The sequence below is a fragment of the Pristiophorus japonicus genome, chromosome 16 (assembly GCF_044704955.1).
Source record: "Pristiophorus japonicus isolate sPriJap1 chromosome 16, sPriJap1.hap1, whole genome shotgun sequence".
NCBI classification, from domain to species: Eukaryota; Metazoa; Chordata; class Chondrichthyes; family Pristiophoridae; genus Pristiophorus; species Pristiophorus japonicus.
In genome coordinates, this window is record NC_091992.1 from 128361124 (window position 1) to 128374870 (window position 13747).

Here is a 13747-nt window from a genome sequence, read left to right on the forward strand (position 1 = left end):
AGTGCTGGACAGGCTAATGGGACTCAAGGTAGACCAGTCCCCTGGTCCTGATGAAATGCATCGCAGGGTATTAAAAAAGATGGCGCAAGTTATAGCAGATGCATTCGTTATAATCTACCAAAATTCTCTGGACTTTGGGGAGGTACCAGCGGATTGGAAAGCAGCTAATGTAACGCCTCTGTTTAAAAAAAGGGGGCAGACAAAAGGCAGGTAACTATAGGCCGGTTAGTTTAACATCCGTAGTGGGGAAAATGCTTGAAACTATCATTAAGGAAGGAATAGCGGGACATCTAGATAGGAATAGTGCAATCAAGCAGACGCAACATGGATTCATAAAAGGGAAATCATGTTTAACTAATTTACTGGAATTCTTTGAGGATATAACGAGCATGGTGGATAGAGGTGTACCGATGGATGTGGTGTATTTAGATTTCCAAAAGGCATTCGATAAGGTGCCACACAAAAGTTTACTGCAGAAGATAAAGGTACGCGGAGTCAGAGGAAATGTAGCTCGAGGGGCTAGATGGCCTACTCCTGTTCCTAATTCTTATGTTATGTTCTTATGTGGATAGAGAACTGGTTGGCAGACAGGAAGCAGAGTCGGGATAAACAGGTCCTTTTCAGAATGGCAGGCAGTGACTAGTGGGGTGCCGCAGGGCTCAGTGCTGGGACCCCAGCTATTTACAATATACATTAATGATTTAGATGATGGAATTGAGTGTAATATCTCCAAGTTTGCAGATGACACAGCCAGCTGGTGGTGTGAGCTGTGAGGACGACATTAAAAGGCTGCAGGGTGACTTGGACAGGTTAGGTGAGTGGGCAAACGCATGGCAGATGCAGTATAATGTGGATAAATGTGAGGTTAACTACTTTGGTGGCAAAAACACGAAGGCAGAATATTATCTGAATGGCGGCAGATTAGGAAAAGGGGAGGTGCAACGAGACCTGGGTGTCATGGTACATCAGTCATTGAAAGTTGGCATGCAGGTACAGCAGGCGGTGAAGGCGGCAAATGGTATGTTGGCCTTCATAGCTAGGGTATAGGAGCAGGGAGGTCTTACTGCAGTTGTACAAGGCCTGAGTGAGGCCTCACCTGGAATATTATGTTCAGTTTTGGTCTCCTAATCTGAGGAAGGACGTTCTTGCTATTGAGGGAGTGCAGCGGAGGTTCACCAGACTGATTCCTGGGATGGTAGGACTGACATATGAGGAGAGACTGGATCAACTGGGCCTGTATTCACTGGAGTTTAGAAGGATGAGAGGGGATCTCATAGAAACATAAAATTCTGACGGGACTGGACAGGTTAGATGCAGGAAGAATGTTCCCGACGTTGGGGAAGTCCAGGACTAGGCTACATAGTCTAAGGATAAGGGGTAAGCCATTTAGGACTGAGATGTGAAGAAACTTCTTCAATCAAGAGAGTTGTTAACCTGTGGAATTCCCTACCGCAGAGAGTTGTTGATGCCAGTTCATTGGATATATTCAAGAGGGAGTTAGATATGGCCCTTATGGCTAAAGCGATCAAGGGGTATGGAGAGAAAGCAGGAAAGGGGTACTGAGGTGAATAATCAGCCATGATCTTATTGAATGGGTAGTGCAGGCTCGAAGGGCCAAATGACCTACTCCTGCACCTATTTTCTATGTTTCTATGTTAATAGCACTAGTACAATTAGTGGCAATGAAAAATAAACAGCCCAATTTACAAGGGAAACAATTCAAAACTAACTCATATGCACTGCACTGCTAAGGAAAACTTTCCCGAGAACCTATTTTTGAAAATTGCCTTCAGTGCACACCTGTTTTTGTAAGGTTCAGTCATACTTTTGCTAAATTTGGCTGCAACAAATGCCTCCGGACTACTGGTTCCTGTCGTCTAGCAATTTTGTGGTTGAAGTAAATATATACTGTTGTCACGTGGGATTCTGCAGGGCTCAGTACTGGGTCCCTTGCTTTTTGTGGTATATATCAATGATTTAGATTTGAATATAGGGAATATGATTAAGAAGTTTGCAAATGACACTAAAATTGGCTGTGTGGTTGATAATGAAGAAGAAAGTAATGGACTGCAGGAGGATATCAATCTACCAGTTAGGTAGGCAGTGCAGTGGCAAATGGAATTTAATTCGGAGAAGTGTGAGATAATGCACTTTGGGAGGGCTAATAAGGAAAGGGTATGCACATTAAGCTGTAGATGAACAAAGGGACCTTGGCGTGCTTGTCCACAGATCCCTGAAAGTAGCAGGCCAGTTGGATAAGGTGGTTAAGAAGGCATACGGAATGCTTGCTTTTATTGGCCGAGGCATAGAATACAAGAGCAGGGAGGTTATGCTTAAATTGTATAATACTCTGGTTAGGCCACAGCTGGAGTACTGCGTGCAGTTCTGGTCGCCGTATTATCATCATCATAGGCAGTCCCTCGAAACAAGGATGACTTGCTTCCACAGGTGTTTCAATGAAGGACCAAATATTCCAGGTCCTGAATGACATCCTGAATTATAGGAAGGATGTGATTGCACTAGAAAGGGTGCAGAGGAGATTTACTAGAATGCTGCCTGGAATGGAGAATCTTAGTTATGAGGACAGATTGGATAGGCTGGGTTTGTTCTCATTGGAACAGATGAGGTTGAGAGGCGACCTCATTGAGGTGTACAAAATTTTGAGGAGCCTGGATATAGTGGATATCAAGGGCCTATTTCCATTGGTGGAGGGGTCAATTACGAGGGGGCATAGTTTTAAGGTTGTTGGAGGAAGGCTCAGAGGGCATTTGAGGGGGGGGATCCTTCACGCAGAGGGTTGTGGGGGTCTGGAACTCACTGCCTGGAAGGGTGTTGGATGCAGAAACCCTCACCACATTTAAAAGGTGCTTGGATGGGCACTTAAAGTGCCGTAACCTGCAGAGTTACGGACCTAGAGCTGGTAATTTGGATTAGACTGGATAACGTCTTGTTGACCGGTGCAGATACAATGGTAAGTACTGCAGGGAATCTAATACAGCCAGGGTGATCTCCTGGACTCGTTTTAATCGCCTGGATGGGTTGGAGAGGAATTTTCCCAGATTTCTTTTCCCCAGTTGGCCTGGGTTTTTATCTGGTTTTTGCCTCTCCCAGGAGATCACATGGCTCCGGTTGGGGTGGAGTGTAGAATGTTTCAGTGCAAGGGGTGTCGCAGTTGTGTGGGGCAGACTGGTTGGGCTGGGTGCTCTTTGCCTTTCCGCCATTGTTCATAGGTTTATATGTAACCTTCAAGGCTGCTGACCGAGGGCCACGCGGCTCTTTGTCGGCTGGCACGGACACAATGGGCCGAAATGGCCTCCTCTGCGCTGTAAAGTTCTATGTTTCGATAAGCTATGATGTATGCTATATGGTCTAAATATTACTAATAGTTATAACTTAATCTTGCAGAGAAGGTAGCTGATTCAGGGCGAGAGAGATATTCACATTGTTCAGTTTTGTTCCCCAGGGGAGGTATGCACACATACAGTTGGCAAATACAATTAAAGAACAACATTAAAATCTAGCTTCAGGTCAGGAACACAATGGCTGTCGGGGAGGAGCTACACAGCAGCGACAGCATCAGGTAGCATGACCAGTAAGTGAAAACTGAGAACATGTAGCGGAATGGGGGAATGGAAGCTACGCTGACAGCCAGGAACAAGTCCAGTAAGGTCAGGGTGGGCCACAGCCTCAAACCCAAGCTTGGAGGGTGGAGGCAGGGAAAGTTTGATGGACATATTTCCAAGTACAGAAGTTGGATAATTTTATGGTTGTTAAAATATATTTAGCAATTTTTTTTTTTTACATGTTACTTCTTATACACTATTTATTTACCTTGACATAGTAAGTTGGCCAAGGGAAAAATATTTTTTTTTAATTTCAAGAACTGTTTTGAGCAGGCGCAAGAGTTTTAAGGACATTCGCTGGGCAAGAGATGGGCAAATCATCATCATACATAGGCAGTCCCTCGAAATCGAGGAAGACTTGCTTCCACTCTAAAAATGAGTTCTCAGGTGGCTGAACAGTCCAATACAGGAATTATAGTCTCTGTCACAGGTGGGACAGACAGTTGAAGGAAAGAGTGGGTGGGGAGTCTGGTTTGCCAGACACTCCTTCCACTGCCTGCACTTGCTCTCAGCGACGAGACCAGAGGTGCTCAGCGCCCTCCTGGATGTTCGTCCTCCATTTAGGGTGGTCTTTGGCAAGGGACTCCCAGGTGTTGGTGGGGATGTTGCATCTTATCAAGGAAGCTTTGAGGGCGTCCTCGAAACATTTCCTCTGCCCACCTGGGGTTCGCTTGCCGTGTAGGAGTTCCGAGTAGAGCGCTAACTTTGGGAGTCTTGTGTCAGAACAATGTGGCCTGCCCAACGGAGCTGGTCGAGTGTGGTCAGTGCTTCGATGCTGGGGATGTTGGCCTGATCAAGGACACTAACGTTAGTGCGTCTGTCCTCCTAGGAGATTTGCAGGATCTTGCGGAGACATCGTTGGTATTTCTCCAGCGATTTGAGGTGTCTACTGTTTATGGTCCACGTCTGAGCCATACAGGAGGGCGGGTATCACTTCAGCCCTGTAGACCATAAGCTTGGTGCCAGATTTGAGAGTCTGATCTTCGAACACTTTCTTCCTCAGGCGGCCGAAGGCTGCACTGGTGCACTGGAGACAGTGTTTGAACCTTGTCGTCGATGTCTGCCCTTGCTGATAATAAGCACCCGAGGTATGGAAAGTGGTCCACGTTGTCCAGGGTCGCGCCATGGATCTTGATGACTGGGGGCTGGGGGGGGGGGGGGGGGCAGTGCTGTGTGGTGGGGTCAGGTTGGTGGAGGATCTTTGTCTTACGGATGTTTAGTGTAAGGCCCATGCTTTCGTAAGCCTTAAGAAGATGTTGACTATGACTTGGTGTTCAGCCTCTGAATGTGCGCAGACACAAGCGCTGTTCGCATACTATAGCTCAACAACAGAGGATGGGACGGTCTTGGATCTAGCCTGGAGGTGACGAAAGTTGAACAGGTTCCCACTGGTTCTGTAGTTTAGTTCCACTCCAGCGGGGAGCTTGTTGAGTGTGAGGTGGAGCATTGCTGTGAGGAAGATTGAGAAGAGGGTTGGCGCGATTATGCAGCCCTGCTTGACCCCGGTCCGGACGTGGATTGGGTCTGTTGGTCAGGATCAAGGCTGCCGAGATGCATGTGATCTGTCAAGCCAGAACTTGACAGATCGGAAAACCGGCTTTTGCGATGCCTTCCTGGGTCCGTACACACTCAGTACGGACCTGGTGAGACCGGAATTTCAGGGCCATTATAAACAATGAGTGACGTCAAGATTCCAAAGGTACTGCATTTTTAGGTGGCACGGAGAATGTAACTTTACGTAACTAATTTGAGTATAATGGGGCAGCACCTAATATTACATGACATCTCCCAACTCAACTATATGATTTCCCAAAGTACCCAGTTCACAAAAAAAATTGTTTTCATAGGTGTCACAGACCATGCAAGCGAAAAGAAACAAGTAACAAAATGCAAAAGCGATCAAAAAATGCTTGCCAATTCAAATTATTAAAGTGAAATTCAGGGAACCATTTCTCATAAGTTTAAAGTCCCTTTGCCAGTCAACCAAAATGAGAGAAAAGATTAAGAGTTATCGAAGCATAGGGAAAACAAAAGAGTATAATGTTGCTTGAGAAAGCCTACATATAGTTAAACAATAATGAAATTGGAACCTTTTGTGAAAACCAGCCTGACAAAATGAGAAGTATGGAGTGATAAAAGGGAAAAACATTGCCATGAAATTGCAAGATCAGGCTCTTACCAAAGATACTGTACATCACTGCTGTTAAATTTTGCATGTTGCAATGTACCCACACTTGATATTTTGATTACCCGAGAAATAAAAAGTCTCTAAGATTCTGCAGGTAGACTGGTGGCACAGCAGTTTTGTATACTAAGGAATGCAGTTCCTCAAACAGTATGGGGTCGAAATTTGGTACTGCCATTTTTGAGGCGGTGTCATCGCTTGAATGCTGATTTTGCCAAAGAGCCGACTGAATTTCTGCGTGGACGCCGCTTAGGTAGGCCTTTGCCTCCCGTTAGCCGCCTTCCGCCAGCGTTAACAGGTGGCGGTAGAAACTGAATTTCGACCCCAATGTTCTTGGCTCCAAATGAGCAGAGGCAGAGTGAAAATCATGTTACGCTCTTTAAAGGGCAAAGTATTGGGAAGTCACTTTCAAGAATTTCATATTGACCATTTACAAAGCTACACTGCCAGAGGCCAGAGAGGAAATTCTTGCCATTTAGGACAGGGAATGATACACACCAATGAGACTTAAAAGGGGGAAAAAAATCACAATCAAATTTAGTACAGAAGTTGCTTACCGTTGTCATTTCAAGAAAAACTGCAAAGCAGTACCTTTGATCAAGTTACTCCCTTATTTTCCACACATACAGAAATGGATGAAAAACAAACCCAGTGTCTTACTTTAATACAAGGCATTTTGCATGAAACATACCTTTTTTTGGTTGGTTCTTAGTTTTGAATCAACTTTCTCAGTCAGCTGCAGTGAGTCAAACAAAAAGGCCATCACTCCTCGGTCCAGATTCCCACTCACTGATAGAACATGTGGAACAATAGTCTTCCTCCCATCTCGACCCTTTTGAGAAATAAATATATTTTGATCAGCTCAAATATATCTGCGCTTATATTTGTTAAGCACTGTTTACCCCACCACAAAATCTTGTCTTTTGCTCCCCTCTTCTCCTGAAATCACTCATTCTTGCCATGATTAAAGAAAAGAACTTCCGTTCGTATAGTCTTATCGTCTGTCTCAGAAATATCCCCAAATACTTCACAGAATGAATTACCTGATGTAATTATGGTTATGTGGCTAAACATGGCAGGTAATTGTGCACAGCAAGGCCCCATAAACAGCAGTGAGATGAATGACTGGTTAAATTGTTTTTAGTGGTGTTGGTTTAAGGGGGAATGTTGGTCAGAACACCAGAAGAACTCACTGTTCTTTAAATAATGTCACAAAATTTTCAAAAGTCCATCTGAATCACTGGAACAGCAGACAGATCCTCAGTTTAAGTCTCATTTTTGACAATACAGAATTCCCTCAATACTACACTAAAGTGTCAGCCTAGATTATATGCTCAAATCATGGAGTGGGGTTTGAACACACAACCTTGACATAAAAGTTAGTGTCCTACCAACTGAACCAAGTTGTACAGCTCCATAGGCCCTCACCCAAGAGGACATTCATAGCCATCGTTGGTATCGGCTTCATATTGATTGGATAAATCAAATTGGTCAGGGTAGCCTTGAGGAAGAGTTCATAGAGTGCATAAGGGACCGGTTCCTTGAGCAGTATTTAACAGAACCAACCAGGGGGCAGGCTAATTTAGATCTGATCCTGTGTAATGAGACAGGATTAATAAACAATCTCCTAGTAAAGGATTCCCTTGGAATGATGACCATAGCATGGTTGAACTTCAAATTCAGATGGAAGGCGAGAAAGTTGGCTCTCAAACCAGCGTACTAAGCTTAAATAAAGGAGACTACAAAGGTATGAGGCCAGAGTTGGCTAAAGTGGACTGGGGAAATAGATTAAAGTGTAGGACAGTTGATGAACAGTGGCGTACATTTAAGGAGATATTTCATAACTCTAAAGAAAAATATATTCCAGTGAGGAGGAAAGGGTGTAAAAGAAAAAATAGCCATCCGTGGCTAACTAAAGAAATAAAGGACAATATCCAATTAAAAACAAGGGCATACAAAGTGTCCAAAACTAGTGGGAGGACAGAAGATTGGGATGCTTTTAAAAGTCAACAAAGAATGACTGAAAATATGATTAAGAAAGGGAAGATAGACTATGAAAGTAAACTAGCACGAAATATAAAAACAGATAGCAAGAATTTCTACAGGTATATAAAAAGGAAGAGTGGCTAAAGTAAATGTTGGTCCCTTAGAGGACGATACTAGGGAATTAATGATGGGGAACACAGAGATGGCAGAAACTGTGAATAAATATTTTGTATCAGTCTTTATGGTAGAGGACATTAAAAATATCCTAACAATGGATAGTCAAGGGGCTGTAGCGGGGGAGGAACTTAATACAATCACAATCACTAAGGAGGTGGTACTCAGTAAAGATAATGGGACTAAAGGTGGACCTGATGGCTTGCATCCTAGGATCTTAAGAGAAGTAGCGGCAGGGATAGTGGATGCATTGGTTGTAATTTACCAAAATTCCCTGGATTCTGAGAGGTCCCAGCAGATTGGAAAACTGCAAATGTAACACCCCTATTTAAAAAAGGAGGCAGACAAAAAGCAGGAAACTATAGACCAGTTAGCCTAACGTCTGTGGTTGAGAAAATGTTGGGAGTCCATTGTTGAAGCAGTAGCAGGACATTTGGAAAAGCATAATGCAGTCAGGCAGAGTCAGCATGGATTTATGAAGGGGAAGTCACGTTTGACAAATTTGCTGGAATTCTTTGAGGATGTAACAAACAGGGTGGATAAAGAGGAACCAGTGGATGTGGTGTATTTGGACTTCCAGAAAGCATTTGACAAGGTGCCACATAAAAGGTTACTGCACAAGATAAAAGTTCACGGGGTTGGGGGTAATATATTAGCATGGATAGAGGATTGGCTAACTAACGGAAAACAGAGAGTCAGGATAAATGGTTCATTCTCGGGTTGGCAACCAGTAACTAGTGGGGTGCGGCAGGGATCAGTGCTGGGACCCCCAACTATTTACAATCTATATTAACGACTTGGATGAAGGGACCGAGTGTAACGTAGCCAAGTTTGCTGATGATACAAAGATGGGAGGACACAAAAAACCTGCAAAAGGACAGGTTAAGTGAGTGGGCAAAAGTTTGGCAGATGGAATATAATGTTGGTAAGTGTGAGGTTATGGAAAAATTGCAAAGTGCTGTAGTACAGCGGAACCTGAGGGTTCTAGTGCATGAAACACAAAAGGTTAGTACGCAGGTAAAGCAAGTGATCAGGAAGGCCAATGGAATCTTGGCCTTTATTGCAAAGGGGATGCAGTATAAAAGCAGGGAAGTCTTGCTACAGTTATTGGTGAGGCCACACCTAGAATTCTGCATACAGTTTTGGTTTCAATATTTAAGAAAGGATATACTTGCTTTGGAGGCAGTTCAGAGAAGGTTTACTATATTGATTCCAGAGATGAGGGGGTTGACTTATGAGGAAAGGTTGAGTAGATTGGGCCTCTACTCATTGGAATTCAGAAGAATGAGAGGTGATCTTATCGAAACGAACAAGATTATGAGGGGGCTTGACAAGGTGGATGCAGAGAGGATGTTTCCACTGATAGGGGAGACTAGAACTAGGGGGCATAATCTTAGAGTAAGGGGCCGTCCATTTAAAACTGAGATGAGGGGGGATTTCTTCTCTCAGAAGGTCGAATTCGCTGCCTCAGAGAGCTGTAGAAGCCGGGACATTGAATAAATTTAAGACCGAGATAGACAGCTTCTTAACCGATAAGGGATTAAGGGGTTATGGGGAGCAGGCAGGGAAATGGACCAGATTCCATGATCGGATCAGCCATGATCGTATTAAGTGGCGGAGCAGACTTGAGGGGCCGTATGGCCTGCTCTTATGTTCTTCACAGCCGAGCCATATTCTGTTCTTATTTGTGATCCACACACATGCAGTTTCTAGTTGGAGTCACTTAGAAAGATCAGAGGAGCGAACCCTGGCTTACTTTTCCCCCTTTAGCCCAAGCTACTCTTAGCAAAATCAGCTAATTCAGCAATTAAGAGTTATTGATTGGAAGATATCTAACTTTGAAAATTAAAACAAACATTTTAAACAATTTTATTTTAAAAATCTGAAGCTATTCTGTATAGAATTTAGCATTCTTCTTTGATCACACATGTTACATTGCAAATAAACAATCACAAAGTTTGCACTCGTACTTGTAAGTTTGATTTATTTCCATGGTGCTGAAGCACAAGTTCCTTGTCTCCCAGATTTAGCAGCGTCTCAATTCGTTCCTTTCCCCATGGAAAACTGAAATACAGTGCAGTTCCTTTAGTTCCATCATTATCCTGGAACTCGCTGGCTGTAAAACTGGATGGATTTTTGGCAAACTACAAGACAACCAAACAACAGTTATAGAATAAAACTTGGATAGATATTAGACAACCATTAACAACCTGGTTCTTCTCTCTTTTTCCTACCTCCTCCCCAATGCAAAAATAAGCAATAATTGATTGTTTTTCTTCTCCTTGCTAAGAAATTTGCAAACAACATCCAAATGTTTCTGATTTTTTTGACAGATGCAACTTATTTATGAATGACAATTTTTTGAGATAGCAAAATAAATGTTTGTGTTTTCCATGAGTTGCTTTTTAGTGAATGTGTAATTTTAGCCATCCAGAATACTTTGCATGCTTCGAACATGTGATTACACAAAACAATTACTTAGCTAGTTATCTGAATTAATGTAATATCTATCCCAGGTATTCAATTTCACTATAACAGGTACAACATCTGAAATCTGAAATCCGGAATCCTCGGGACGGAGTCCATTCCAGTTTTGGAGTTTTTCCGGATTTCAGATAAGAAAACCAATATTCTGAAATCCGGAATCCTCAACCGAATCCATGCCGGATTTCGCCTCAAAAATGTCCGGTTTTCGTACAATAATTCCAGACGACTCCATCAGCTATGCGCAAAATGTCCGTTTTTTGGACAATTCCGGTTTTCGGAGTTCTGGATTCGGGACGTTGCACCTGTATATGGACATACTAGGAGAGAAATATGCTTTCAACACTCAGCTTTTTCATTGAAACATTGTAGTTTACATCACTTCCTTCGCAAGGCCACTGTTCTTATGGGCATCATAATAGCTGATAATGGAGGTGTTGTTGGAGACATTGGGCCCACGTTTCCGCCCCCTGGAAAAACGGCGCAAATCCACAAGGTGCGTCGACTTTCTGGAATAAAAAGGGCGTCAAAAACTTACCTTGTGATTCTCCGAGCTCCTCAGGATGTCTTCGGGCTTGGTGTAGCGCAGCAAAAGGGGTGGGGGGCGGAGCTAGGTCCCGGGGCTGAAAACAGTGCCGGGACCTCTGCACATGCGCGCTAGAGTGTGCACGCATGTGCAGTAGCTCCTCGCCCCCGAATCTCTACAGGCTAAGTGAAGTTATTGTAAAGGCCTAGGTTCTTCTCATATGGAGTTCTTTTTTAACTTTTGGTATAATCGTTTAATGCAGAAATGTGCGAATTGACATGAGTGAAATGTATAAAAACTGGCAGTTTGTAATGAGATGTGGAATGGTTAGGGTTTGATCGGCCTGAAAAACTGAGCTCAGAACTGTAAAGCGTTTTGAGTCCCCGAACATCGTAAGTGTGGTTGAAGTACTATCTGTTGTGTATATTTAAGTACTATTGCATGGATACTGTTTGCCTGATCTATGAATGCTTGACCTCAACATTTCAAGGACATTATTGAGTTTTGAAGAATTGCTAGAACATCTAATCGTAAATAAATTAAGTGTGTTACACTCAGGATGTTCACTGCACCAGCCCTCCCTGCGTTCAGCCTCCGTTCACTCCACACCCCACCACCCCCTGTGTTCAGCCTCCGTTCACCCCCCACACTCCCCCCCCCCCCCCCCCGCGTTCAGCTTCCTCCCCCCTCCCTCCCGTTCAGCCCCCCCTCCCCCCACCCCTAAATGTCAGAAACAGAGTGACAGAGAGAGAGAGACAGTGACAGTGACAGAGAGAGAGAGTGACAGAGAGAGAGAGAGAGAGAGAGAGAGACAGTGACAGTGACAGTGACAGTGACAGTGACAGTGACAGTGACAGTGACAGTGACAGTGACAGTGACAGTGACAGTGACAGTGACAGTGACAGTGACAGAGAGAGAGAGAGAGAGAGAGAGAGAGAGAGAGAGAGAGAGACAGTGACAGAGTGAGAGTGAGTGAGAGGGGGCACCCGGCCCGGGCGAGAGGGCCCCGGCGCAGGCGAGAGCGCGCACGGGCGACAGAGTGCGAGCGACGGACAGAGCGCAAGACGGACAGAGCGCAAGACGGACAGAGACAGACTGAGCGCAAGAGAGAAAGAGACAGACTGAGCGAGACACAGAGAGAGAGAGACACTGACAGAGAGAGAGAGAGAGAGAGAGAGAGAGAGAGAGACACACACACAGACACTGTCTCTCTGTCAGTGTCTCTCTCTGTCAGTGTCAGTGTCTTTGACTCTCTCTGTCAGTGTCTTTGACAGAGAGAGAGCGAGCGAGACACAGAGAGAGAGAGACACACACAGAGAGCGAGAGAGAGAGAGAGAGAGAGACTGTGACAGAGAGAGACTGTGACAGAGAGAGACTGTGACAGAAACACAGAGGCTGACAGAAACACAGAGGCTGACAGAAACACAGAGGCTGACAGAAACACAGAGGCTGACAGAAACACAGAGGCTGACAGAAACACCTTCCCCTCACATAAAGCTAGGACTTATTTTTTTTCTGTGTTATTGATTGGTTGCTTATTACTTTGGTCTTGGTGCTTTAGGTTCAGGGTTCCTTCTATTTTTTAATTTGTTAATTGCTTATTACTTTTTGTGCTTCGTTTAGTGCTTTAAATGTACTGCTTTGTTTAGTGCTTAGTGCTTTAAATGTACTTATGCTTCTTTAATGTTGCTGTGAAGGTGTTTAGCGCTTTGGAAAATCCTCTAACTTCCCTTCCCTCCCCACCCTCCCTGTTGATATTGATGTGTTTGCCTCAGCTGGGAGCCTACACTTGCTTATTTATAAAAAGAAAAACAACTGTCCTCATTCAGCAGATATAAGGCAAAAAAATTGGAGCAACTCTACCCGAAACTTGGGCCCATTGGATCAGTTTGATGGTCTACCCTCCCTCACAGCTATGCATCAAAGATACAAATGCAAGTTCACACTCCCCAACAACTTGTACGTATCCCTGTGCGAAGTCTAAAATACTGAATTTTTATATCTGGCCCATCAGTCCTACCACCGCCACTATACCTCAAAATACAATATGAAGTTCTGTTTTGTGCTATTGCTAAAATTAGTGTGATTGAATGAATAGTCATCAACAGAGAAAAGCAATCCAAAATGAATTGTGTTTAAGTAAATCAGTGTTTCTTACCTTCCTCCACCATAGTAAACGCTGGCGCACCCAGTAGTCTAGCCATTGTCCTGAAGTCCGAGGAGAGCTAAACCATACTAGCGATGCCACTTCTACCTCTCCTGTTCTTTAAAATAATGGGAGATTAAAACTATTAGAGTAACAAGAGTAATTAACTTATACTTTACATTAGAGCTCTTTCATTCAACTCACATTTTTTCTTCACATCTTGTCTTCTTCCCTACCTTCCTTTCCCCTCCCCAAATGTTCCTTTAGGAGAGGCATCAGGATATTTTTCTTTAAATCAGTGAATACAGATGACAGTGGAATCAATTTCACAGATGAAACTATACCAATTCTGAGGACCAAAGGAAACTGCAAGGGGATTTTAATAAGATGGTGACGATAGAATTCAATGTTAGTAACTGTAAGGTGGTACATTTTGGTAAAATAAAAGCAATTATTACTCTTTGAATTGGGAAAGCTGAGTGCTGTGGAAGAGGAGAGCGATTTTGGAGTTTATAATAAATTAAAAGCAGCAACTTAAGTGGATAAGGCCATAAAAAGGTAAAGTACTGGGCTTAGGGCAAGAAGTATAGAATATAAAAGTTGGGATACAAAGGTGAATCCAT

General features: G+C 43.7%; 1 protein-coding gene across 3 annotated transcripts in view; it reads right to left on the bottom strand.

Moving 5' to 3' along the window:
* The window catches only part of polg2 (polymerase (DNA directed), gamma 2, accessory subunit), a 47542-nt gene that overhangs the window by 13602 nt on the left and 20193 nt on the right, over nt 1–13747 (bottom strand). For all 3 annotated transcript variants that reach the window (XR_011587320.1, XM_070857867.1, XM_070857866.1), the window contains exons 4-6: nt 13137–13242; nt 9939–10112; nt 6500–6640 (exon numbers count right to left, since the gene is read on the bottom strand). Coding sequence is in view for 2 of the 3 variants with exons in the window: in XM_070857867.1 (XP_070713968.1) it covers nt 6500–6640; nt 9939–10112; nt 13137–13242 (421 nt within the window). In the remaining variant the exon portion in view is untranslated. The remainder of the gene's footprint in view (nt 1–6499; nt 6641–9938; nt 10113–13136; nt 13243–13747) is intronic.